The sequence below is a fragment of the Triturus cristatus genome, chromosome 7 (assembly GCF_964204655.1).
Source record: "Triturus cristatus chromosome 7, aTriCri1.1, whole genome shotgun sequence".
Classification (NCBI taxonomy): domain Eukaryota; kingdom Metazoa; phylum Chordata; class Amphibia; order Caudata; family Salamandridae; genus Triturus; species Triturus cristatus.
In genome coordinates, this window is record NC_140590.1 from 945,934,780 (window position 1) to 945,962,316 (window position 27,537).

The 27,537-nt window shown below is 47.2% G+C and overlaps 1 protein-coding gene across 7 annotated transcripts in view; it reads left to right on the top strand.

Annotated features, from left to right (window-relative positions):
• LOC146810895 (uncharacterized) overlaps positions 1-27,537 on the top strand; it is a 403,292-nt gene that overhangs the window by 257,536 nt on the left and 118,219 nt on the right. For all 7 annotated transcript variants that reach the window (XM_085617937.1, XM_085617940.1, XM_085617938.1 and 4 more), the window contains 4 exons: positions 3,836-3,880; positions 4,443-4,505; positions 7,624-7,659; positions 18,753-18,797. In XM_085617937.1, coding sequence (XP_085474063.1) covers positions 3,836-3,880; positions 4,443-4,505; positions 7,624-7,659; positions 18,753-18,797 — 189 coding nt within the window. The remainder of the gene's footprint in view (positions 1-3,835; positions 3,881-4,442; positions 4,506-7,623; positions 7,660-18,752; positions 18,798-27,537) is intronic.

The following is a 27,537-nucleotide window of genomic DNA, read 5'->3' on the forward strand; positions in this document are numbered from 1 at the left end:
CACCAGGGGGCACAGGTGGGACATGTGTGCTGTGGATTGCCCATAACACGTGCGTGCATCCTGCTATTGCGTATGGTCCTTGCTTGGTCTCCAGCGGATCCTGCGCATTGTGTTTGACGTATGGGGACTGGGGTACCAGGGTGATGGTGATGTCCAGGACAGATGTGGGGGACTTGGATGTGGCTGGCTGTGAGACTCCTCCAACTCTGGCGGGTGGTGTTTGGGGAGTGCCAGCGGCCAACAGGTGCAGCCAATCCAGCAGCTTGGTGTGGGGTGGGATGTTGGATGTCCGCTGTGTTGGTGCCGTAGCCCTGTTAGGCGATGATGGTCAGGATGCTTAGGATGGTTGTCCCTTTCAGCCTGTAGTGGACGGTGACATTATTAGATGTTGGGTCTGTGAGGCTGGTGCGTTTCCTGGGGGTCCGCTGTCTTTGTCTGCGCTGCCTCTGTCGTTGTCCGGGGGGTGTTCCAGGTGTGGGGTGGTGTCCTGGGGTGGTGTCGGTGGGTGTTGTGGACCTCTTGGGTGTCCTGGCTGCATGATGAGTGGATCCTTGACAAATGTTGCCCTTCCGATGTGGCTCTGGGCTGGTCTCCCTTTTGTGGTGCTGGCTGCCATCCGACTTAACACCAGGTCAGAGCAGGTGTAGATTTCCTGGTGCTAACACGCCTTATCCCCTGTTTTGTGTTTTTATCGCAGTCTGTCTGGTAGTTGAGAATGTTGAGGTGAGGTGTGGTCGCAGCTTTTGGCACGTGAACGCTCACTCTGCATCTCATTAGTGATAGTTGCGGTGATCCTCTGTGGTGATGTTTTTTGCGGCTGCTATCGCGGGTAAACTGGTGCTGTGGGCTGTTAGCACCAGCTTGTGAATGGGGAGGTAAATTTATCATGACTTTGGCTGCGATAAATTGCCGCTCCTTCGGCAATAGCTCCTTATGAATATGCCCCTATGTTTATTTGTTTGAATATTGTGTACTGTGTATAATTTGAATCTGTTGTCGGTCCACCTGTTCGCCTCGGAGGCACGGAAAAAATGGGTGGAACTGACGTCATCACGCCGAAGAGGCTCTCGTATGGCTCCGGTATCGTCATGCGGAGTCACGAGCGGAGCCGTAGCATTGTGACGTCCTCATCAGCGTGGAGAGTTAGGAAACAATTCTGCGGAATGCTGGCGCAGGGGATATTCATAAGGTGAGGAATCCACAGGCAGATACTGTATCTACTAGAAAAAGCGTTACAGAAGGTAAGTAACTTGTTCTTTTAGCCTAGTGTCGTGAACTACAAACTTAAAGATTTCTGCCAAACAAGTAATTTAATGTCAGTGGCTAAAAAGTTATCATTGAATCAAACATACATAATTTCTATAAGATACTAGAGTGTGTATCAGAGTGAATTGCTTGTCAGCTCGGGGCAGGATCCTCCATCATGCAACTACATGGGGAGTTATTATCACAAGTAAAATTGCTGATCCGAGTCAATCTGTCATCAAGCAAACAGCCTTTATAAATATCTACAGGCAGTCTACATGCCTCTGAGATATGGAATTCCAAAGGACGCCTAATCCTCCGCGTGTTTGAGGATAGAACATTGGGGAGGAGAAATCAAGTTCCAAAAGCACTCCTAGCCTTTCCTAAGTGAAGCCAGACAAGAAACGTATATGATAGGAAGCACATGGCCAAGAATAAGGGACAAGGGCTGTAAATGTGGTAACTAGAAAGGCAGGTCAGTTCTTGAACATCAGCTTGTGTGGTGGTTGTTTTCGACTCCTGTAAAGTTATGTTTCTCTCCGTTTTATTTGGTGTAGTGATTTGGATTGATCCAATAACCTGTTCTAGCAATACACATAACCCCTATTGTGCACCAGTGTTGAGCCAATATTGCTTAAAATGTTGTTTTTTCTATGATTTAATATGGGGATCCAGCAGATGCAGAGCGGCACTCAAGGAGATTCGACTATTTGTGACAGAGGGAGGATTAGGAGTTTCAGATTCTGAGTTCTATATCTCCAGTGGTTGTCAAATGCCAAGCACCAGCTGCAGAAGCAGAATCTTTGCTGGCCCAGTATTGTGAGAGATACCTTGTAGCTCCTTGAATATGTCATGGGGCCTGATAGGAGAACTGCAGTGTTTTAATAAGGATAGCCCACTATTGCTTGGGCAGATGTTTCACAAAAACGAATATGAGAATAGTTTATGTGCCTGACCGATAACTGAATTGCTCAAGATGGAAGGGTCTGGTGTATCCCGACAGTGGAAACAATGGACAGAATCGCTAGTTGGAAATGTATGGGGTTTTGATGAAAACGAGGTACTCAGACTGTTAGGAGACATTATGCACAACTATAACATACCTACAGGACAATTTCTCTTATAAGGCGGGACGATTAAAGAAATAACATGGGCGGTGGGACTCCAGAAAAGCAGAACTATGTGCATATTAGATAATGCAGTTGCTATTCTCACTGGAAGAGTGAGAGAATGGGAAATTTATTGTACCAAGAAATATTAAATATTCGAAATGCAAATTAATAGACCTCAGGGATACATGGTCGACAGATCTCAGAAGTGCTGTTTACGAAAAAAGAAGGGAAGTGGGTATTAAGACGCACGCAGGCATGTCTAAGAATACAAGGTTTAGATAGAATCAATATCATTTCATCCATAGAAACTGTTGTACTCCAAGAAGAGTTGGTCGGATTTGCCATAAAGCTATTTCATCATGCTTTTGATGTAGAGCCCTGGAAGTGGGATGTTTGCATATGGCTTGGAAATACCCGATCATTAAAGGATATTGGTAGAACTGACTTGTTCAAGTCAGAAGAAAGTCTATTGGAGCTAATGTACCACCATAGACAAAAAAAAGTCGAGTAACGGATTTGTGAACCTGGCTTTATTTCTTGCAAGAAAACAGATTGAGATGACTTGGAAATGCACCAGGACACCAGAAGTCTGAGTGGCGGAGTGAAGCATTGGAATTGGCTGTGTTTTAAAGTATGATGCTACATATGGAGAGGGGTGGTAAGGGCATCACTAGCTCAAAGTCTGGCAGATCTTGATCGCTAAAAGCAACAATTCTAATCCCTGTGAATATTAAATGAAAATTCCCAGTTTTCACTAACTGGCTATGTAAGTAATTTGCGGATAAGAAAGAGGAGTACATTACCAAAACCTGTGGGCAGATGGAGTGCCCCACCTGGGAGGGGGGAGGAAAGGAATGAGACCTTTGATCCCTGAAGATTCTGGAGTGACTACCAGTGATGTGTACATGAACCATTTACCCTTGGACAAAGTAACAGTACAACCTTTCAGTGACAAAGAAAATTATTGTAAGATAGCTAAATCACTGCGAAAGTAATATTTATATGTTGATTGATATCTAACCCAAGTTGTTTTTGTTTAAGTTTGTGGTTGTAGTTTTGAACGGCTTAGGTGTAGGTTTTAAAAGCAAGGGGAGGACAGTATAATGGTATATTTTAATGGTAATAATAATGTGGAGCCTTGCCTGCTTTCGAAACTCTTATACAATCATGTTTTTTTGTATTTATTTTGCAATCTGTAATTTGGAAAACCAGTATACATATATGTTTTTAATATGCTTTCTAAGATGTTGTGCTTTGTAAGTGGTCTGGTGTTACCTCCATGGCTTTCCAGATAGTGATTGAATATAACTTTCTAAAGAAAACTTGAAAACTACATGCTATTGTTCAGAACATTTTCCATATCTTGATTTTAAACAATACTCGGCCCTTTTGCCGCTAGTGAGATGTTTGATGACAATCTGATTCATCAAGGTTCATTGCCATATTAACTAAAGTCCATAAACATGATTGCCTCACAGGGAGAAGATGGGACCCCAGGGCTTCCAGGACCCCCAGGGCCTAAGGTATGAGCACAGTCCACACTGCAAAATTGTTTTGCAATAGTGAATGTGTTGTTTGGTAGAAAATATATTTTTTGATTTACGATTAGACCAAAGTAATTGATGTGACGTTCTAAAGTCATTCAGCGAGTTTAATTGCAGAACCAAAACTAATTTGCATTTGACTAGTCTCTATCTTGTGTGTCATTAGTTACCAGTTGCTGAGATTAAGTGACGCACACCACCCATCAATTGTTTTCTAATCCACTTGCACTAAAAATCAAATTAACCTCTGAGAGCTTACTTTCACTTGAGTCCACATGACTGTGGAAAGTTTTCACCAGCCAAACTCCTCCAAAGATCCACAATGGAATGTTGGTTACTCTGCATTTGGTCTTATGGATAACAAATATTAAATTAAACAACATTCTAAACATGCAATTCTTATTCACGACCTCGTCAATCACGATAGAACATGAATGTAAAAATGTAATTCTACTTTTATACATTCCATAATCAAACTGTAGCTAAATATTTTGAATGTTTGTACACTAATGACATAGATGCAAATACTTTATATTTTCAGGGTGATGAAGGAAGTATGGGTCCCAAAGGAGAAAATGGAGTGGATGGCCTTCCTGGGTCAAAGGTAGTGTACAACACTTTAATGGAAGGTGTTCACCTCTGTCAGGTTCACCTTCTCATTGTGAAGGTTTTTAAATGTGCTCATGTAATTGCATTTATGCCATCTGATCTGGTATCAGTGCAGAAGGCATGTATGGAGGAAGAGAGCATCCAACTGTGTTGGTAAAACTGCAACAGACCCCACAGGTGCCTGAAATGAAGCGAAATGGAAGCATTTTAATACAGAATTCCGTTTGTAGACACTTCAGATCACGGTGCTATCCAGTCTCTAAATAATTAAGTCAATCAAACAATTGGAACTCTGCTAGCTGGCCTGCTGGTACAATTACCCTCCTAGATGGGCCAGTTAAAAAGGGCCATTGTGTGGGTGTTTTTTTTTAATCTCATCACAGCCCACAGGACCATAAATAGTCAAGACACACTGGCTCTTTCACAACGGCCCATCATGGAATGCCATCGTGCACAAAAGGCAGGCCAGTCCTACACTGAAAATGCTGTATGGTAGAATAGGTATTAAAAGACGAGACCAGCCCCATTGTGGTCGAATTTCTTCTATTTGACTGGAAGGAAGACAAAAACCTTCCCTGACCCTCAAATGTGACTGACTGCAAACCATTTAAGGGAACTTTCAAGGTAAAAAAAAATCCCTCCTCCAACTAGTGTGTGCTCTTGGGATTTTTGTTTTATCTCTTAGGTCTTGCTGTTGGAAGTGCAGGAAACACCCGCGCCCAAAGGCCATATTTGCCACAAGCATGGCATCAGGGCTCCGTGCGAAATTGCCCTGGTGACATTACTGGCAGGCAGGGCTGACGGTAAGAGAAATATTCTAAATGCTGCTCAAATCATAGCTAATAAATAAGATATCTGCACCTAAATCTTTTGCCTGTCGGCGCTAAGAAAGACTTTTTGAAGTTGAGCACTTCAAACAGTGATATGCTATAAGCAGAGTCATAGTATAAAATAAAGTTGCTCCACTTCCGAATGGGCCCTTTTGCTGCCTGGTTTCAGCAGCCACACTTGTCACTGACGTCATCAGGGGACATTCTTACCCTTGGCTGGCATTATTCAACTGGAGGATGGATCCTCGAGTGGCAAACATACATACTCAAAGCCGCTCTCTGTTGGTCAGTCTATTTGTGCTAATCGTATGCACAGGGGTTTTCACAGCCTGCTAGGTATTGATCGTTATAGTACTAATATGGATATTAAATCTACATATATGTGTGTGAGGAGTCCTGGTTGGAATTCTTGGCATCGCCACAAGCACTTCCATCGACCTCCAAGTACCTCCTTCGCTCTTATTGCTCTGTTTGAAGGTTTGGTAAGAGAGCTCTTTGAAACATACATAGAGAACACTGGTCGCTGTAAATGCACAGTGTAGGTGGATTACAGCAGGAAGAGATACCAAACTTTAAAACTACTATAATGGTCCACTGTGTGAGGGAGACTCACTGTCTCAACCGTGAAGCTACGGAGTCTTCCTTCTGAATCTCAATTCTTAGTATGTCGAGTGTCGGGAGATTGCGAGAGCAGAAAACAGCTTCTCACATGTACGGCATAATGTTTACAAAAGTCCCGTAACTTGTTCTTTATGTCCACGTCATCATCCAGAAGCACACTTTCACCATGGCACGGAGCATTAATGAGTAGTTGCTACAACTAACTGAAGCCACCATTGGCTTGTTACGTCACATGCAGGCACACTGGAAGTCAACTCATTACATCGCTGTCAGTACATCAGAAGTATCTTTACATTGAAGTCCTTTACATTGTGGCTTTGCAGGTAAGATACATTTAATTGTGTATATATATACATAATACAAACACACACATATATGTACACATACTATATATATTTTTGTGTGTCCATATACACATATATGAATAGATATATGTAACCAATCTGTATAATTTAATTCAATTTAATAATCTATAGTTTTTGGAATTGTAATTTACAATTTATAATTTTATTTATTGTTAATAGTTAAACTAATTTGAAAAACAATTTTTTAAATATATCTTATTCCTTATAATTTAATTATTTTTCATTTATTTTACTTAATATAATGTAATTTTAAATCACTCATCCCTCACCCTAAAAACTCCTTACTACCCCATACACCCCATCCCTGAGCCCTAAAAACCCTTACTGCCATAAACATTTAATATCCCTGAACCCTAAAAATCCTTACTATCTATATACATTACCCGTCCTTGAAGCCTAAAAACCCTTTACTACCCTAAAAGCTCCATTCTACTGTATGCACTACCCATCCCTGAACCCTAAAAACTCCTTGCTTGCCCTGTAGTCTACGCTTCCCTGAATCCCTTTAGTATCACAATAGATTACCAATCTCTAAATTCTAAAACCCCTCTGCTACCTCTATAGACTACCAATCCCAGAACCCTAAAAACACCTTGCTACCCCTATACACTATCCATTCCCGAAATCCAAAATCTCTTTACAACCCTTCCACACAACTTGTTTTAATATGTAAATATTTTCACATTAAAAATGTTAAATAACTATAATCAATTACATTAAATGTACATATTTAATCTATTGTTCTAACTATAATTACAGTCTACGTATTTTTACTTTTACTGTTTTAAGTAACAATATATACATATATATGCACACAAACATGCGGTCACATCAAAAGATATCTATGTATTTATACATATATTGTCATTTAAAATAATAAAGTAGCCTATTTTCAGAGTAAGAGACTGGAAACGTATCTATGATGAAAAGGCTCCTGATGCACTGACTGCAATGTAATGACTCCGGACGTAAAGCCTGCGAAGTAATGGTAACACAACACATGACCATGCTCCAATGGGGTGATCAAGTGGGGTCCCTGTTGGAGGTGTCTGCTGAAGTTAGCTAGCGCATTACTCATTTCACATCATTTATCAGTGATACAGGCAATTTACTTTAGTGCTTAATGTTGTGTTTTTATCCATTCTTTCTATCAGTTCAAACCTATACGAGAACAAATCCTGATGAGCATTAAAATCAACACTGAATGTGCACATATATTAATTTCAGATATATTTACAAAATTAAACTTTTGTCGTTTTTACTTGAATTTGTGGGTGATGAAATGTTATTTTTTCAGGGTGAAACCGGAGACCAAGGACCGATGGGCTTAAGAGTAAGAATCACTTACATTAAAGTATCGCCCTTTCTCATACTTTTTCTCGATTCCTCTCTCCCTCTTTTTCTTACCCTCTGTTTCACTTTCTCTCCCTGTGTTCTTTCTGGATCTGATCTTAACTTCCGAAATTTGTAATTTGTTTTGTTGAAGAGAAGAAAGAAATAACCAGAGATCTACATTTATGAACCCTTATAAACATTCAGTTTAGTTTCTTGTTATGTATGTGTCATCTCCTGAAAGCAAATTCTTCACCGTTCGTCATATCTGCAGGAGCTCTCATTATTTGGAACGTCCCACATACTCCTGTGACCTGTGGGTGGTGCTCTTGTATTCGCCCTTAGGAGAATTTTGGCCAGATGTACGGCCATTTTATTTTGCGCCTTGCAATTTGCAACTAATTGCGAGTCGCAAATTGCGAGGCGCAAAATAAAATGTACAATAGGTGTTTAACACTGTTTGCGATTCCAATGGGGTCGCAAATTGAGAGACTCATTAATATTAATGAGCCTCTCGCAATTTGCGAGCCCATTGGGAATGCCAGACCCTCCCAGGTGTGGTGTCTGGCTGGACATGTTCTACTGTTCTGCCTGTTGTACCCCACACTTTACACCCACACTTTACAACCACCCACCACAGACGTCACCAGTCAAGTGACCCTGCAAATAAAAGGGACTGGGCGCACGTCCCCGGGCCAGTTCCAGTACTACACCCACTCTCGTTTGTGTCAGTTATTAGTATCATGTGGCCCAGGGCCCTCAGCACTACAATGGCAACAAGGGGGTCTGACCCCACGTGTAAAAAGACTGCAGGGTTCAGTTCGTCATGGAGGTGATGTGTAGCCTGTCCCTAGGGCATTCCACCCCCACACCTCCCCGTGAGCAAGGATATAGCGTCCAGTTTTCATGCCCTGCAGTCGCCTGCCTCCCGTGACCCCTGTAAGGCAGGAGTGGACCAAGAACTGTGTCCCGTGACCCGCCTGGCGTGAGGTGAGCCTAGGGGTAGAACAATCGACGGTAGGCAAAGGGGAGAAATCCGAATGCGTGTCACAGCCAGCACGCTGCCAATCAGCACTACAAGAAGCCCCCAGCTCATAAAGTGCCTCCGCATGCTGCTGTCCATTCTGGCAGGAGGAGGGAGAAGCGGAGATGTGTAGGCAGAACCCCAATGAGGCCTGCAGACAAGGGTGACTACCTTCCGCTGTACCTCCCTTCCCGGCCGCAAGCAAGCCGCTCTACCAAGTTAGCGCAGCGTAGAGCCCCGTACTGGCATCTTCCTCATATTGGCTCTGCAGCCCTACACAGACCCCCCTGCCCAGGCGCTGCCCTCCGATCACCAGCGAGACCGCGAGCAACGGACTAGCGCCCGGGTGCAAGAGCAGGCCCGGCTGAGCATGATGCAGAAGGGGGCGCTCAGGGCCTACGGAGCGGCACAGACCCACGCAAAGAGCAGCTCCGTACGGTACTTGCACACCCCCCACAATACCCACTGCCTCCCGTTTTCACTCCCAGGTACTCGGCACACTTCAGAAGGCCGCAGTAATCAGGACAAGCTGCCACGTACCTCCAGAGCACCACCCGGTGTTGATAAAGCGGCGCTGCCACTCCATGAGAGGCGCCCCACCGCTTGACTCTCACTTGTTCAGCACTGCGCCAGCAAGGGTGGAAAAGAAGCAACATTTGCAGGGTGAGCTCGAGCCTGTAGCTTCAGCCCCCGCGCGGCCTGCGTTAGAGAGACTGCCACAGTGAAGACTAGCAGTACAAGCACTAGCAGCACCATCTAGCTGTGCCTCGCCCAACCACACGTGGCAATGATAATGTATGCAAAACATACCGTCTGGCATTGAACAGGACTACAACAGGCGGCAGCCCGGTATTTGTGCGAGAGCGTTCAGCAGCTGCCAGGGCTCGCACCAAGGAAAGAGCGACTGTGGCGCCACCTAGCAGGTAGTCTAAAGTACCGCACCCACAGTTGGACAGCAAGCAGCCCTCAAAATGAACAAGCACTTGTGCCACCCCTGCATGGGTGAAATACCCTGGGCCCCGCAGCAGTGAACATGCCCCACATCATTATGCAAGCGGTACCCCTAGCTCCATGTCAGAAGACAGGACAGTGCTGCATGTGAGCCTGAGGCCACTACTCCCCTACTGATCGTTATGTGCCTGCCTCAACAGCACTGTGTGCAAGGTAGCTGCACTCCCTCTGAGGGGTGCTGAGACAAGGGCGAAGGCTGGTCACACACGGCCAGAAGCAAGTTTTCAAACCAGGAGTGGCTGCAGCGCCACCTAGGGGACGTCTCACACACCGCCTCCCCGCTGGGGGGACTGTCCAAGTGTACATCATGGGAGAAGAGAATCAAATGGACAAAGACAATAGCGCTGTCCCCAGACAATAAAAGAGGGTTCTTTCATCCACGTTACTGCAGGAGAAGAACACTGCAGTGCCACTTACTGGCCGCTCCCCCTTATAGCACCACATCGCAGAAAAGCACAGCAAGTCAAAAGAAGATGCCCCTAACCTGCAGCAACATGTAAAGTGGCATGAACAGTGCAACCACAGAACACCTGCCTGTCGAGGGACAAAAGTAGAGAGCACTTGTATAGCCACAAAGCTGCCACAGTTAAGAAGCACGCTGCCAAGAACCCCAGGGCTGCCCTGACTAAGAGAATCATCAAGGGGCTAAGCAAGGTCCAGTGAAGGTGATAGGACCGAAAAGAAATCAAGCCCATAAAGGCGCAAGGAGAACATGCACCGCACACGCAACCCCAGTGGCTTTCTGATGCCGCCGCGAGCAAGGAGATTGCGCCACCCACCCTCAGTGGTGAACGGACACCACCGCAAGCCACAGAAGAGGGCACCCAGAAGAAGGACCAAGAGCGCGAAGTCCAAGGTACGCGAGGCACGGCGTCCAGGAGAGAGAGACCTCTCCACACAAAAGTGCACTGCTGAAGACAGAAGGGAGATCCTCTACATCTCCACCATGCCAGCGAAGCACCGCAGAGAGCCGAAGACAGCACAGAGTGTCCACCCTCACACTGCCTCAAGACGGAATCGCAAGAGGTCCAAGACAGGCAGCAGGAGAGCCGCACACTCCATGTGACAAGCTGCCGCCACAACATGTGCTACGACAACAGGCGACACATGGCCAGACGCCCTGTTCGCACCGCAAGCAGGGAGCACATCACTCGGAGTAACCACACTCTTCCAAGCATGCCCGAAGGGAGGCAGGGTCAAGTGCCATGACAGCACAGCCTCGAGGCGCAAGCACAATGCCTTCGAGTGAAGAGAAAAGGAGCACTGCGAAATCCCTGAGGAGGGGATGGTACCCGGGAAAGGTCCCAAAGAGGAAGAAGCATGCCTACTGACAGGACAGACCTGCGACAGGTCCGCAGAAAAGTGAAGACCATCCTAAGAACTGGACGCGACCAGAGAGATGTCCATGTGGCGCAAACATGAGAAATGTGGCAGGACGCCACATCCAAGTGACGACCTGGTTAGAAAGAGGAAATGAGAGTGGCAGGACTCCACTCCGCAACGGAAGAAAGAACAGTGGCACAATGCCTCAGGGCAGACAACCATCTCAGGCGCGCAAGCAGGAATGGAGAAGAGCAAAAGGACAGAGGACTCGTGCCAGCACTGGCGAAGGTGTTCATCAGCACAAGCCAGCCACCGGGGTGCAGAGACGTCACTGGAGACAGCTTTGCGGGAGGACCAACCATAAACCGCTAGCAAGCGCGATCTGCGTTCAGGCCCCACGCTTCGCAGTTCGACCGTCCTGTCACCGGCTGCTTGGTATCGATAGCACCACACCTAATAAGTGCACCTGTTGGAAGATAACTGCAAGTAGCCACAAAGTCTCTGCAGTCCTCCTCACTCCACAAGGTCACCCAAGGCAAGAGATCGCCACCTGTTGCCCAACTGAAGGAAAATTACTGTGTTCGTCATCCAGGTGCATCATTACCAAAGACGTCAAAGGAGCACCGCACCACCAGCATGGATCCCAACACTCCAGACAACCGGAGTTCAATGAGGCTAGCCACCCAGGAACCTTCTGTGTGCCCCCGTCAACCTGAAGCCTGCTGAAGTAGAGCATACCTGACCATTGGAATATCCACCCTTGGGGTTACACAAGGCTTGGCCGTGGCCCTGTTGGGAGTTCTGCAGCGACCCCTCAGCGCGGCCTACAAAAGGCCTGCCCAGCCCGCGCGGTCACGTGGCAATTCAGAGGCAAGGGCCTCGACGGAGTTCCTGTGAGAGGGGAATCCGAATAGGAGAGATGCGTTGGCAGCAGCTCCATGACAGGCACGGGAAGCATGGAGGTCACAGTCGAAGACTGGTCACCAAAAGACCATCAGAGGAAGGCACAGAACCTTAGTTCTGATGGTGAGAACATCACCACCCTCTGAGGCTACATGAGAGACTTGGCTTTGAGTACTGTTGGCAGTTCCTCAGCGACACCTTCGCACGGCTTACACGAAGTCCGCACAGTCCACACGCTCCCATGGCAGCCCGGCAGGAAGGTTCTCCAGGAGGCTCCAGGGAGAGAGGAGTCCAGGCGAGAGAGGCAAGTCTGAAGTTGCTCAACTGTCAGGAGCTAGAAAGACCATCAAGCATGTTGTCTCCAAGGAAAAGCCTCACACACCGAGATCATCCCTAACAGCTGTAGGTTTGTCATCCACCAGAACCTGAGCGCCTGCGAGATCTCCAGAGTGGACTCCACCACCGCTCCAGATGCACCGATACTTGAACTTTATACATAGATTCCAACACCGTGAGACCAGGCCGGTCTAAAGTACATCGCCAAGGCGGACTAAAGCATCCTGACCATGCGGTCCAAAGCTCCAGCGCTGCCTGGCTGACGGCCTGAAGAGACTCATTTGGTGCTATGTGTTTGTTTATTTGTTTTCTTACAGGTTGGACTTTTGTTTGTTTCTTTTCGTTGAAGTTTAGGAGGGATGTAGTGTCTGGCTGGACACGGTCCAGTGGTCTGCCTGTTGCACCCCACACTCTACACCGACCCACCACAGGCGTCACCAGTCAGGTGACCCTGCAAATAAAAGGGCCGGGCGCACGTGCCCAGGGCCAGTTCCATTACTACACCCACTGTTGTCCGTGTCAGTTATTGGTATCATGTGGGCCGAGGGCCGTCAACACCACACCAGGGATGGTGGCCTGCTGGGCTCAGTAGACCACCATGTCTGGGATTGCTTTGAAATAAAGCAGTTTTTTTTAATGCATCCCGTTTTCCTTAAAGGAAAACGGGATGCATTAAAAAAAAAATTAAAAAATGAAACGTTTACATTTCATTTTTTAAGGCCAGGCAGGGGTCCCTGGGACCCCTGCCTGCCCTTAAAAAATATTTTCTTATGCATTTGCAAAGGGGAAGGTGTCCCCTGAGACCACTACTTGCCCTTAAAAAATATTTTCGCATGCATTTGCAAAGGGGAAGGGGTCTTCCAATTTATGAATGCATTACCACCTACTTGAAGTAGGTGGTAATTGTGAGTGGTTTGCAACCTCAATTGCAGTCGCAAAACATTAGTACATGGTTTTGAGACTCGCTATTTGGAAGCAAATAAATAGCGACTTGCTAAATAGGCTTTGTACATGGCCCATGATGTTTTTGCATGCGCAAACGGGTTTGCAAACCAGTTTGCGCATGCAAAAACAGGTCGTACATCCGGCCCTTAATCTACTAAAGTACCGAAGTCGAGATACATTACCTCCAGCTTCTCAAGCTCACGTTTCACAGTAGGAAGGCAGGTGCGATCTACTTTTGACCTCTTTATTGATCTGAGAAGTTTACAAATTTAGCCCAGTCTAGTAAATTCTCAGGATCAGCCTTACACGTCTAGCCTGTAGCAGCACTCATGCTGCTGGCCATGTATTCTATCATAGTGGAGGTATTGTGAAGTCTCGTTAACTCCACCCCTGCACAGCTTCAGTCCTAATATACTCACACAAGTACCTGGTATAGAAGCCACTGCTGTACCCCAAATAACTTGCAGACTATTGAGCAATATCTAACCTATACTGGATGGATACCATATAGAACAAGCAGTTATGACCCAACTTTAACCTCTTAATGCATACACTGTCTTGTTTCACTCCCAGAGTGTTTTTAGGTTGAATGAAACATTGAATCTGTGTTCATTGCGTGTTGGATGATCTCCATGAAGATGTTGACAAAGGAAAAGCGATCAGCACAGTTTTATGTGACAAGAACCCCGCAGCTTTCAACATGTTGAACCAAATGATTTTCATTGGTTGCCTCTCCAACATCGAGACTCATTTGAAAATCCTAAAATGCCTTGTTTCTTGTTTTATCAGTACTAGCCTCTGGAATCTCCAAGTCAGCTTTCCAGTTGAACTTTACTCTTTGTCCCCCACATAGGCCGTGTATTTCACCCATTCGTTTCTGTGCATAGCTGCTTCCATTGACATCTCTGATCTGGACTGAGCTTGGTTTCAGTGAATTTGCCAACACTGATCCGCTACTAAGCAGCTTCACCAGCACTTTGTCAATTTCCGTCGCCCACTTGAATTTCTGCATGTGACATCCTGATGCATACTATATCTTAACCTTTGTGCTCTGTCTCTCCGAAGTGCTTTTGCATCACAAGATGCCAGGCACTAATAGTCTCCCTTACACCTTTGATTGCCTCACACATATCAAGCAATCTTGGTAGCATGAATGAGACTTTCCCCTCCGGTTTTAGGAAAATGAAGTCATTTTCATTCCCCTCCTGTACTGCGGAGAGACCAGCACTGAAACCGCAAACGTAAGCCCACCAGCTTGTACTTTTAGACTGCTCCACTACATTTTAGAGAAGAGCTCAAAACACCGCTAGACATGACTGCATCCACTTAACTGGGCTTAGTGGAACGGTCTGTGCCTGGATTCAAATGTCGTGAATGGATTTGTGTATGAACTCAAAATGTGCAATTCAACTGTCCAGCTTACATAGACTGTATTTGTGTACTGACGTTTCCAGGTCCCTAGACAACAGAGGGGCTATTGTAACAAGCATCTAGATGTGCACCTAACGTGCAAAAACTGCATTTGCACCAGTTAACCAGTGAAAGATGTACTTATTGCATGGGTAGCAATATCTGTACAAATGTTGGACAAAATTGTAGGGGCACCTGGCCTGAATCACGATGATCATGTACACAAGTGAACAAAGATGATGAAGAGATGCCTGCAGGTGCTCTAGAAGGAAATTGCGGTGTCCACAACATGCACCATTGCACTTTCTCGAAGTCTGTGCAGGTGCTACAGGCAGCACAGCAGGGAACAATCGAAAGGTGAATGTCCCTCCATGTCTCTGTGCTTGGCTGTCTGCAGTAGCGCTAACCCTTCAGTCAGTGGTATTCCGTAAAACACCTTGGTGTGGGTGTGCACCTGTCTTTAGTTGCTCCGAAAGGTGGTTCAGTTTGGATATCGAGTGGGCTTTCCAAAATGATTCTTTATTTGTTAAGAAAACTGTTTGCTAAAACTGAAAATGAATCTGTACAAAAAAACGCAATCAACCACCATTTAATAATACATGATGTACTGCCTATCAATTGATTCGCTGCATTTCCCCACGGGTATTTACTGCCAGTTAGGCTAATTCCCAGAAGCACAGCACTGGCTGTGAGTGAGTAAGCACGGATATCAGAGGTACACCCTGGAGGGAATGAGAATGAGAGACACAAGGGACAGCCAGGGCGTCATGGTCTCATCTGGTGTATGTCTCTGAAAGTTCAGGGTACTCATGGTAGCATTCTTACGTGCTAATGTCAAGTCTTCGCTATGAATATGAAAAACAAACAATTACTAAAGTTCACAGGCCAACGCAATGCAAACACAAAGGTGTATTTGTTCGTTCTTATGCTTACCAGCTTCAGAATCGCTGACCACAATTAAACTAAGCCAGTGTGTTTGAAGCCAGTATCAGGAAAGATGAACTCCAGGTTGAAAGCACTCCTGGAAACCAGGAAGGAGGAAGCAAATGTTCACAACACAGCAAGCCAAGTCATAATCCATGAAAAAGTCAGAGTTCAGGTAGAAGTCAGAAAATTTAGGGAATCAAAAAAGAGAAAAGCAATTACTGTAAAGGACAAATGATACAGTGATCAAACTTAAGCGATAGCAGAGGAGACATAACCACACAAGAAGTTGCCGCACACGTTCCCAGAGGGAGTGAACAGTGGATAAAGCACTGCTTTCACTCATGACCTGGAAGTCCAACGGCCTCGACTTTCAGGCTAGCTGTCCTGGCGCCCCAGCCACCATAGGCCCGCCCACTGCAGTCTCACAGGGATTCTGTTGCATTTTCACCCGACAGCAAGTCCCCATCTCTACAAACCCTGTTTATTCATGACATCCCACTTCCAATCTACTGGGCTGGATAAGAGCTGTTGCCCAAGTTCAACGTATTAGAGAGGCAGGGCCTCTCCTCTCCTGCAAACCAAGTATTATTCTTGAAAACAAAGACCTAAACTTCTACTCAATTAGTGAAAATGGGAGACACTTAGTTTGTTTTTATTATTGATATCTGAGTGGCACCAAATTTGTGGTAGTATTAATGTAACTGGTGCATCACCCTCTTACAAGCTTCCTATAGAACTCTAGGATGTGGCAAAATGCCCGTCTTAAACAATGTTTCATTTCTCTCCTATTGGCATATGCAGGGCTAAATGCCCCTCCCATTTGTGTGTTCCTAAAACTCAGAATCTTTACTTTGCGATTGGTGAACTGCAGAAAATGTTGTTTATAGTTTATTGGGGTAGGCAAAGCCCTTTAAAGGCTGCAATATATAGTTTGAAGAATAAGAGTGCCCAGTTAAAAATTGTGCTTTTAGACCACTCTAGAATCAGGGGGACTGGGAAATAAGTGCAATTTCAGATTTTGGAGGATAACATGCAGGAATCTGTGTTTCTGAACTGATTCCTACATTTTTCTCCACGTCTTTCACATTGAGATTTCGGCTCCTTTCAGCAGACAAAATCTTTGTCTGAAACAGAAAAACCTGGAATTCTGATGGGTCCGGATACTACTGTTACTGGACCAATCAGAATGTTTTAGGGCCACTTGTAATTGAGAGCGCCCGGATACAAGAACGTCTCTCTGATTTAATCCATTAGGTGAGCGGCTGTGTGCTTGTAGTTGCCTGCACATCACATGTGTAGTCTTCTCCGGCTCTTGGTTTGTACAGCTGTTATGACCCATAACTGGCTCAATAGTCAATTATGCAAATGTAGCCTGCAGTGTATTTCGATGCACGTTATTGAATATGGTACGGCAGTCTGGGTATGTATGGCATAGTATCTGCAGCTTTTTTGTATGTATTGTTTTTATATGTGCAACCCCAGCTAAATAGCAACAGAGAGCTATAAGGTTGAAGGTTATACATTACAAGAGGATGCCATGAGAGCTTGAGTGCAGGAGGAAAAGAATCCTAAGTAGAGAGTTTTACAGTGCCTAGAAGCGCCTAAGCATGCTAGGATGAGGAAGGGAGGTACTGAAGGAAATAATGTTTAAGAAAGATCACGCTTCTGCTGCTTGAGGCTGTCATACTTTTAAATAGGATTATAACCCGTCCAAAAATGGATGTCCTTGCATGTGCAGACACATCTATCCCAAAAAAGAAAATACAATTATGAAAAGAAAACATTTCGTGCAAAACATCAAGTAAATGCCAAAAGGAAGGAAAGTTCAGGAATGGCTAAAGCTAAATCGTCACGTATTGTCTACAATTTCTTGCATAACGGACATGTCATGTAACTTTTACCTAGATGTGAATTTTTCTTAAGACCTTTTTCTACGTCTTAATTGGAGATTCAAGTCATGCTCCATATCAAAATGAACTCAACCATAGTTCGAATCTTTGAGGAATTATATTGTGTGGTTTTGCTACAAACCATCAGTTCATTAATGCCAAATAATATTGTATTAACATTAAGGGCCTTATTACGAGTACGGCGGCCCTAGGACCGTCATGCTTGTGGTGGCGGTTATTTCAATTGTGGTGATAGGACCACCGCGTCCGCCGCGATCCAGGAACCCGTGGCGGTGGCGTAACAGAAAAGGGCAGGAATATCCTACCCGTCCTTGAAGCCTAAAAACCCTTTACTATGCTATAGACCACCATCCCTGAACTCTAAAAACTCCATTCTACTGTATACACTACCCATCCATGAACCATAAAAAAATCTTTACTACTCCTATACACTACCAATCCCTGAACCCTAAAAGCTCCTTGCTTTCCCTACAGACCACGCATCCCTGAACCCCCTTAGTATTAGAGATTACTAAACTCTCAAACCCCTCTGCTATCTCTATAGACTACAAATCCCTGAATCCTAAAAACTCCTTGCTACCCCTATACACTGCCCATCCCTGAAACCTAAAAACTGTTTACAACCATTCCAAACAACTTATGTTTTATTATTTAAATATAGTCTCATTAAAATGTGAAATAACTGTTATTAATTACATACAATGTACTTATTTAATCTATTGGTTTGACTAAAAATAGTCTAATTTCTTTTTACTTTTAATGTTTTAAGTAACAATATATATGTACATATAAATGCCCATAAACATATATAGATATATATATATATATTTATTTATACATATTTGCATATATTGTCATTTAAAATAATTTTAAAAAGTAGATTATTTGCAGAGTAAAAGACTGAAAAATGACCTATGATGTAAAGGCTCCTGATATACTGACTGCAATGTAATGACTCCCGACGTAACGCCTGGGGAGTAATGGTAACACACCACATGGCCATGCTCCAGTGGGCTGATCCAGTGGGGTCCCTGTTGGAGGTGTCTGCTGAAGTTAGCTAGCGCATTCCTCATTGCACATCATTTATCAGTGATACAGGCAATTTACTTTAGTACTTAATGTTGTATTTTTATGCATTCTTTCTCTCTCTCATCTATCAGTTCAAACCTACACAAGAACAAATACTGATGAGCATTGTAATCAGCACTGAACATGCAGATATATTAATTTCAGATATATATTTACAAAATTAACCTTTTGTCATTTTGATTTGAATTTGTGGGTGATAAAATGTTATTTTTTCAGGGTGAACCTGGTGACCAAGGAGAACAAGGAACGATGGGCTTAAGAGTAAGATTCACTTATATTGAAATATCACCCTTTCTCCCCTTCTGATCCCTCTCTCCCTCTCTTTCTCTTACCCTCTGTTTCTCCTTCCCTCCCTTTGTTCTTTCTGGATCTGATCTTAACTTCTGAAACAATTATTTCATATTTTGTTTTGGTGAAGAAAGGAAAGACATAAGCAGAGATCCACATTTATAAACTCTTATAAACATTCAGTTTACTTTATTGTTATCTATGGCTCTCATAGAGAGCCTCTATAGTTTATTTCAGTTTTAAAATGTCATGACTCACTGCTATGACGTAGCAGCAGTTGAAAACGAAACTCGTTACCCACTGTTGCTATGTCATAAGGGCCTTCCAAGGCAGACTGACTCTCTGAACTCTCAGCTGCAAGAGGGAGAAGGAAGGAAGGGATGCTTGTGGGGTGTTGTCAAGGATGGCATGCAAGTTATTTTTTATTTGTTTCCTTTGGGACAGGCATACATAACAGAGGGCATGTTATGTATAGCTCTCCTATTATCCTCTGCCCCTGCACAGTAGTTGAAGGCTAGGAAGATGGTTTTGGGGGCCATACATAACATAAAGTTATAGATGGGTAAAATGTGAATTTCGGTGATGCTTTTCACCTCAGGGTTCTGAGTGACATCATAGAGAACTTGGAAATCGCTCTCGTTGTCTATTTGACATCACACAGCACCCCTCAGTGAAAAACATCCCCATAATTTGCTGTTACTCATCTATAATTCTATATGTCAAATAAAAAAAAAAAAGAATATAAACTTCTTTGGTGCTCTATCATGTTCATATATGGCCCTTGTACGATCACATTCTGGTTGGTACTATGGAACTGAAGCGTAATGATAGAAACATTCCGTACAGTAAAATACAATGGTTATTTCTCTGGGTAACTGCTTTGCATCTATACCTTCTTTATTTTCAAAATCTATACCGAAGACTTTCTGATTTCTGATTAAACAACCTAAAAATACTTATTACACTAAACATGTTTTGGACGCATCATCTCCTGAAAGCACATTCTTCATTGTTCGCCATATTTGCAGAAGTTCTCATTATATGGACCATTCACATACTCCTGTGACCTGTGGGTGGTGCTCTTGTACTACGCCGCTGAGCATATTCTGAGTTGCAATTCCACTGCCCATATCATAGCAAGGGAGGCAAAGATGCAACTAAGGGATCCCCACCAGGGCTTCTGGGTCTGGGAGTGCATTCAGGGGGGGGGACGGGGGGGGGGGGGGGGCACATGTTGTGCCCTCATGAATTTGCACGATGTTCCTGCACGGTGTAGTATGCACAACATGGTGCATGCCACACCCTGCTGGAACCTGCTGCAGGTGCTGTCACATCAGCAGTCCTCCTGCAAGCACTGCAGTGGCGGTGCTGCAGGAGAACCACCAAACTCGTAATATGGCCCTAAATTGCTCAGATCCCTGTAATGGCAGAGCTTTGCACAAATACGTGCACATGGTCAGCACCATCTCTGTCACCAAAGACATCGAAACCTGCTAAGTTTAAACATTTTAAGTAGTTTCACTAGTGTATAATATGTATACTGCAATATTAGTAGAACTGACTGCAATATTTTGTAGCACTAAAGGTTGCTCAGGTGAGTGCTAGTGCTGCCACCCAGAGTTTTGAGTTCATTACAATACACTTTCTTTCCCTTTTTTTGTTAACTTCTTCAATCTATTCTAAATTTACTGAATGTAATTTTTCATGACATTGGGACAATACATGAGTTGTGTATTCAGAGTTATAAATAACTTGATCAAAGAATTGATTGCCATTTGTCGCACTTCAGTGAGTTTATCTGCATATTGAGGTGGAATATGATTTTATTCCTGTATACGCCTCGGAGTGTATTATAGTTTCTGAGATTACCCTGTGGTATGATGATATCAGCTAATGGGCATAGATTATTTTGCAAATTGGCAATTGATGATTCATGTCTCGATGTTTTCCTAATATGGGAGATAGCAAAGGTATTGCTGTAAATCCCAACAATTGCACAATACATCCTGGAATATTTTTGAACTATTTTTGTTTTTAAATTAGGGTTGTTGCAATTTGTTAAATAGAGATCTTGTCTCGTAGAAAAAATGATAGCTCTAATACATTAAGATCTGATCGGAACACAAGAAAACATTGTCTGGAATATAATCTAGCACCACAGTGGTAGTAGAAAGTCAGGCTGCAATAGACCTGCTTAATTCAGTTTGCAAAAAAACTTGTTTTAAGGACACAAGGTGGGGGCGTGGCTTGACGCGAGGCAAGATGGCCGCATGGTAGTGTTGCTCCGCCGGCCACCGCCAACATCCTGCAGTATCCTGCTCCCTAACTGCCTGCCCACGAGCGCCAGAGTGAAGGATCGAGGCCCCCGGATCGGCCGCCTGCTAAAGCTCTAGATCCGGTGCGGCTCTGTGCTCTGTAGCCGTGCCTGTGGTACGGCGCCTGGCGGGACGGCCATCTTGGGACGCCTGAGAGGTACGGAGTGAGCGAGGCGGCGAGGAGCGACATCGCGCTACAGCCCTCCTGAGCCGCTTGCCTGGTGCCTGTGCAGTGGAAGTCTGGAGAGCGGAGTGGTGGACGCGGAGCTGACTCTAGAATTGCCCGTCGCTGCACGCGCCAGCTGCGGAGAGGAGTGGTGACTCGGCGGGCGCGGGGGAGGAGCGAATGGAGCGGTACCCACGCAAGCCGCCGGCTTCGTACGGGTGAGTAGGCCCTGTGGCCGGTTGGCGCGCTCCCCCCCCCGTGCCTGTAAGCTGGACTGCGGGTACCTGGACGCCCGCGATTGCTGCGGATCACCGCGGGCTCCGGGGGTCTGACGGGGGAGGGGCGGCTTGAGGTCTATACTTGCTGCCTGTACTGCGGCGTGGGATTGCCGGGCTGTCGACTCGGCGGCGGCTTCCCACCCCCCCCCCCCCCCGCTGGGTTCTTCTTCGACTGCCTGGCGTCTGGATGCCAAGATCTGGGTGACTGGACACACACGCACCGTGGTGCGGACTTCTGCCGGGAAGACTGCGTGGTGGAGGTTAGTGCAGGCTCGTCGTGGGACCTCCGGTGGTGGGGTCGATGCTGGCGGTGGGGGGACCCGCGGCGCTACCCCTGTGAGCTGGTGAGGTGCAAGTCAGCTGGCGCTGTGTGGGGTGTGCCGTGTGGGCCCCCATCCCTGGAGTGATCACTGTCGGCGGACGCTGCTCCCCTCCCCCCCCCTGACTGGATCCTGTAGTCGCCTGGTGTTCTGCTCCTTCCTGGCCTGGGAGGGCGCCTCCTTAACCTGGTGGCCCTACTCCCTCCACAGTGCCCAGGCCGGAGAGGGCTGGAGGGGCGATTATGGGCAAGCCTGATAAGGCTCAGGCGCGTCTCACGTTTGAGACGCGCAAAGGAAGCAAAACGTCGCACTCGCTGGCTTCGGACTCGGAGTTGGAGTCTGCCGCGCCGCCCTCCACTGCCTTAGAGAAAACGCTGTCGGCAATTCAGGCCAGCCTGCAATCCATAGATGGCAAGATAGAGGCTCTCAGTGGTCGCATGGACTCCATTTCCGCCAAGTTGGACAGGCAGGGGGTGCGCTTGCGCGAGGCGGAACAGCGCATTTCAGATAACGAAGATGGCCTCAGGCAGGTTTCCGACAAGACCACGGACATGGCGAAACTGCTGACAGTGATACAGGCCAAGAACGAGGACATTGAGGCGCGTTCTCGGCGCAACAACGTACGGATTTTGGGTCTGCCGGAATCCACAAATGTGGGCAGGTTTGAGGACTACATAGAAACCATGATTCGGGACGTCTGCGAGCCCACGAATCTTTCAGCCATGTTTGCCGTTGAGCGCGCCCACAGATCCCTCCGTGCGCGTCCGCCGCCGGGCGCTCCACCGCGCCCCATCATAGCTAGACTGTTGAACTTCAGGGACAGAGACACACTGCTCCGCATCACTCGCCAGAAAGGCACGATCAACTACCAAGGCAATGTCCTTTCCTTTTTCCCTGACTTCACTGCCGCAGTCCAGTCGGCCCATAAAGAATTCTTAGGGGTTAAAAAACTGCTCATGAAAGACCATGTCCCCTATGCGATGCTGTACCCGGCGCGCCTCCGTATAGGCACTGACGAAGCCTCTAAAATATTCACTAGCCCAAAGTCGGCCATGGATTATGCTAAATCATTGAGAAAAACACACCAGCGCTCTGCTCCTACCTCCGAGATTGATGATTGACTGAGGTTTCACCTTTCCGCTGCCGGGACTGTGTTGAGACCTACTCGGCTTGCCCGCTCTGTGGAGGCCATGGGCCGCATGTCTGCTGACTTCTATCTACTGTTTGCTGCGCGGCCGGGTGGCGATTGTACTATCTCTCCTGTGACTCCCTGCTAGCTATTGCATGTACTGTTGCTGAGACATGGGGATGTGGCTGATCCGGGGGCTTGCTGGTTATCATCTGCATGTACTTTCCGCCTCTGGCTGTCATGGTGCGGGGTGCGTTACTGGGTCTCATGGACTGCCGCACACATGGCGCTGCGACTGTACTGCGACTGGGGAATCTGGCCGCACGCTAGGCAGACATATGGCGCACCGGGTGGTGGGCTAATCACTGGGAGCATTAGACACAATACGGTGGCCCCCTCCCCAAAAGACTGGGAGGTGTTTGCGGCCGCTACGTTCCCCCAATGGGTGCTCCCCACTTTTCTTTCTCACCGTTGTGCAATGGGATTGTTTTTGGTTTTGTTTTCATGTTGGGTTGTGTAGAGGCAGGGATCATCTTTGGCAAAGTTGGGCTGCTGAAGTGGGTGGGGGGGCGGGGGTTTACTACAGTTCCGGATGCAAGAGGAGTGCGAACCTGGAGCGTGTGCTTAGGTAATGACGCGAAGTGCGAGTGGTAGTGCGATGGGGGAAATGGTCGCTGAGATTGCAGTGGGGCCCCTGCTTGGTGACAATGGGTGAAGACTACAGATGTTTAACCTGGAATGTCCGCGGCCTTAACACCCCCAAGAAAATCAGACAAGTCCTACACTACTTAGACAGGCACAATGTCCAGGTGGCGTTGCTGCAAGAGACACACCTCACTAAACACACAGAGGCCGCGGTGGCGTGTCGGTGGGCGGGGTTTCGGCTCGCTTCCTCGTACTCAGCTTATGCGCGCGGGGTGGTCATACTGATTAAAAAAGGTGTCCCTTTCCAACCCGTACATACGTCTACTGACTCAGAAGGGCGCTGGGCGGCGGTACAGGGCAAACTAGGCATGACCTACGTTACGATTCTCAATATGTATGGCCCTGTGGTAGATGATCCCTCCCCCTTTGCGCAGATGCTCACTGCGGTGCGCTCCTGGCCAGATGCTGCGATACTCTGGGGGGGGGACCTCAACACACATCTCAATCCACAGGTTGATAAATCAAACCCGGCGGGTGCTCGCACGCTTAGAGTGGCTCAGTGTGTTCGGGAGGCAATGGGGGAGTGGGGATTGGTGGATGTCTGGCGGTTGAGGAATGAACGGACATGTCTAGGCACGCACATCACACCGGCCCACAACAGCTGGTCCCGACTGGATTATTGGTTATTGGGAGAGGAAACTAACAGATGGGTGCTCGATGTCCGCAACCTGCCACGCACGCTGTCAGATCATAACCCCGTATATCTGCACCTGCGGATTCCGGCGTGCCCTCACCGTCCATTCACATGGCGCTTTCGCGCAGAGGCACTGCGGGCCCCGCTATACGCAGACACTATTAGAGAGGCCATCGTCAATTATTTTGCTGAAAACACGGGCTCCGTGGCTAGCCAGGTGTCTCTCTGGGAGGCGTTCAAGGTGACGATCCGGGGGGTCTGCATTGGCACCACCGCGGGCATTCTGAAGGACATACGGGGGCAGCTTGCTAAAATTGAGACTGCTCTTGCTGGGTTGGAGAGGGCCTATGCCGCGGCGCCGTCTGCTGCCACGCTGGCACGTATACAAGAGCTGCTTGTGGAATATGACAAATGGGCGGACACGGAAGTCAAATACAAGGGGAAGCGACATGTGGCTAGGGCATACGGAGAGGGTGGGCGACCTGGCAGGAATCTGGCCGCTAAATTACAATTTCGTGCGCATCATCAACACATAGATAAAATTGTGGATGCTGCAGGCATAGAACACTTCACACCGCAGGCCATTGTAGACCAATTTAAGGATTGTTATCAGGCACTTTACACGACGCAGGGGGAGGTGAACGGGTCGGCTCTGGCGGACTACCTGTCGGACATAGCGTGTGCGTGGCTCTGTGACTCCCACCGGGAATATCTATCACTTCCAATAGATGTGCAGGATGTCCGAGAAGCTATTCTTTCTCTTCCCAACAAAAAGACTCCCGGGCCTGACGGCCTGTCGGCCGAATTTTACAAGACCTATGTCGACCTACTTGCCCCGCATCTACTAGAACTTTACGCTGAGGCGCATGAGGCTGGCGTACTGCCTCCAACTCTGCGCCAGGCCATGATTATCACTCTCCTTAAAAAGGATAAGCCGCCCTCCAGCTGCGACTCCTATCGTCCCCTATCGCTGATTAATCTAGACGCAAAAATATTTGCTAAAATTCTGGCCACAAAACTACAGCCGCTAATGACCCGACTGGTGCTCCCCGATCAATCTGGGTTTATACCGGAGCGATCCACCTCTCACAATCTGCGGACTATTTTCTCCATGTTCCACATCCTTAATCCTGAGCTGCCAGCGGCTGCTGTCATGCTGGAAGCGGCTAAAGCCTTTGACTCCGTTGAATGGCACTATATGTTTTACATACTGCGTAAGATGGGTTTCCCGGAAGTCATGCTGCAGTGGATTCGGCTTTTGTACACGGACATATCGGCGGTGGTGCGCGTGGGTAACCACACGTCTGGGCCGTTCCGCATTGCGAGGGGTACGAGGCAGGGGTGCCCGCTGTCCCCTTTACTGTTCGCTCTCGTTCTTGAGCCGCTAGCTTGTAAGATTCGGCAATGTCACAGGGAGTCTGCCCTCAACTTTAACCATCGGCCAGTTGGAATATCACTATACGCAGATGATATGGTCTTGTTCATCAGGCACCCACAGACACACTTGTCCCCGGTCCTCCGGGAATACATTAAATTTGGCCTGTACTCGGGGCTCACGATAAACTGGGACAAGTCGGTCGTCATTCCACTCACGACGATTACGTCCCAGCCTCACCTGGAATACCCTCTTATCTGGACGTCCGACCCAGTAAACTATCTTGGAGTGTGGGTCCATCGTGATCCCGAGGTAGTGATCAGGGAAAATTACGGTAGGGCTTATGATGCGCTGGTGCAGCAGGTGGACGGTTGGCTGCGTCTCCCCTTGTCCCTAGCAGACCGCATCGCTGTGATAAAAATGGTCGTCCTTCCGCGCTTTCTATACTTATATTGCAATATACCGATTAAACTGACTCAGCAATTTTTCACACTGCTGCGTGCCCAACTCCTGCGCTTAATTTGGGGGGGACGACACCCTAGAATTAGCTGGAAAACGCTGACCTTGTCGTACGAAAGAGGGGGATTCGCGGCGCCAGACTTCTACGTGTATTATCTCTGCGCACAGGCGCAATACGCGTACTATTGGTATGGACCACATAACTTCATTCCACATGTGGCGGTGGAAGATGGGGACGCCCATCCCACCCCGCTTCGAGGTATGCTCACACACACTGCCCGACACACGCCACGCGCTGAGATTAACACGCTGGACATGACAATTACGGCCTGGCAGGCGATAGGCCGTAGGACGCAAAGGCTGCCGCTGTATGCGCCGGCCCTGCCATTGGCACACCACGCCGCTCTGTCGGTCACACGAGAGGCGGGTCCTCTAACATCGCTTAAAGAAGCTGGTATCACTCATATGCAAGACTTGTACCCGCAGGGACATTATCTAGAGCAGAATGATCTAGCTTACATACAACACCCCACGCCACTATTTGTGTATACATGTCACCGTCTCAAACAGGCCATGAAAGCTCATTACCCCTGTTTCCCAGCAGAGCCCCCCACACTCAAGGCACTGCAACTGCTGTTGGTAGCTCCGTCTAAGAAGAAACTACTTACTAAATTGTACAAAGCTGTACAGGAGGAGACGGTTACCGGCCCTGATACTAGTCTTGCCAAATGGAATGCTATTCTAGATCCCCAGCTCGAGGATGCGGATTGGGAGCGGATTTGCCAGCTGACGGGCCGCCTCACCACCAATGGCAACCTGCGAATTATCCACTTTAAATTCTTGCACCAAGTATATTACTCCCCGGCCGACTGCACAGAATGGGGTTGAGGGAATCGGCTCAGTGTAGACGATGTGGCCAGGTAGATGCGGATTTTCTACACCTAGCGTGGAGCTGTGGGCCAGTGTTTGAGTATTGGGGAGAGGTGCTGACTCACATTCATAAAATGACGGGGGCTTTGCTTCCATGTGTGCCGGCGGTGTGTCTTTTGGGTCATGTACCTCAGCTGAAGGGCGTGGAGGGCAGATTTGCGAGGATCGCCCTTCTGCTGGCTAAGCGGCGCACTCTGTTTACATGGGATGGTGTGGCCAAACCGACGTTAAATAAGTGGTTGTCGGACATGGTATATTGCAGGGAAAACTTGGAACTGTATGCAGAGGAGCTGCCCGCCTCATCCCAACCGAAAGATATTTGGGGGCCGCTCAGACACTTCCTTGCTGAGACAACGTTGGCTGAAGCTGAGTGAGTGCGGTTGTGTCACGTCTATTCAAAGG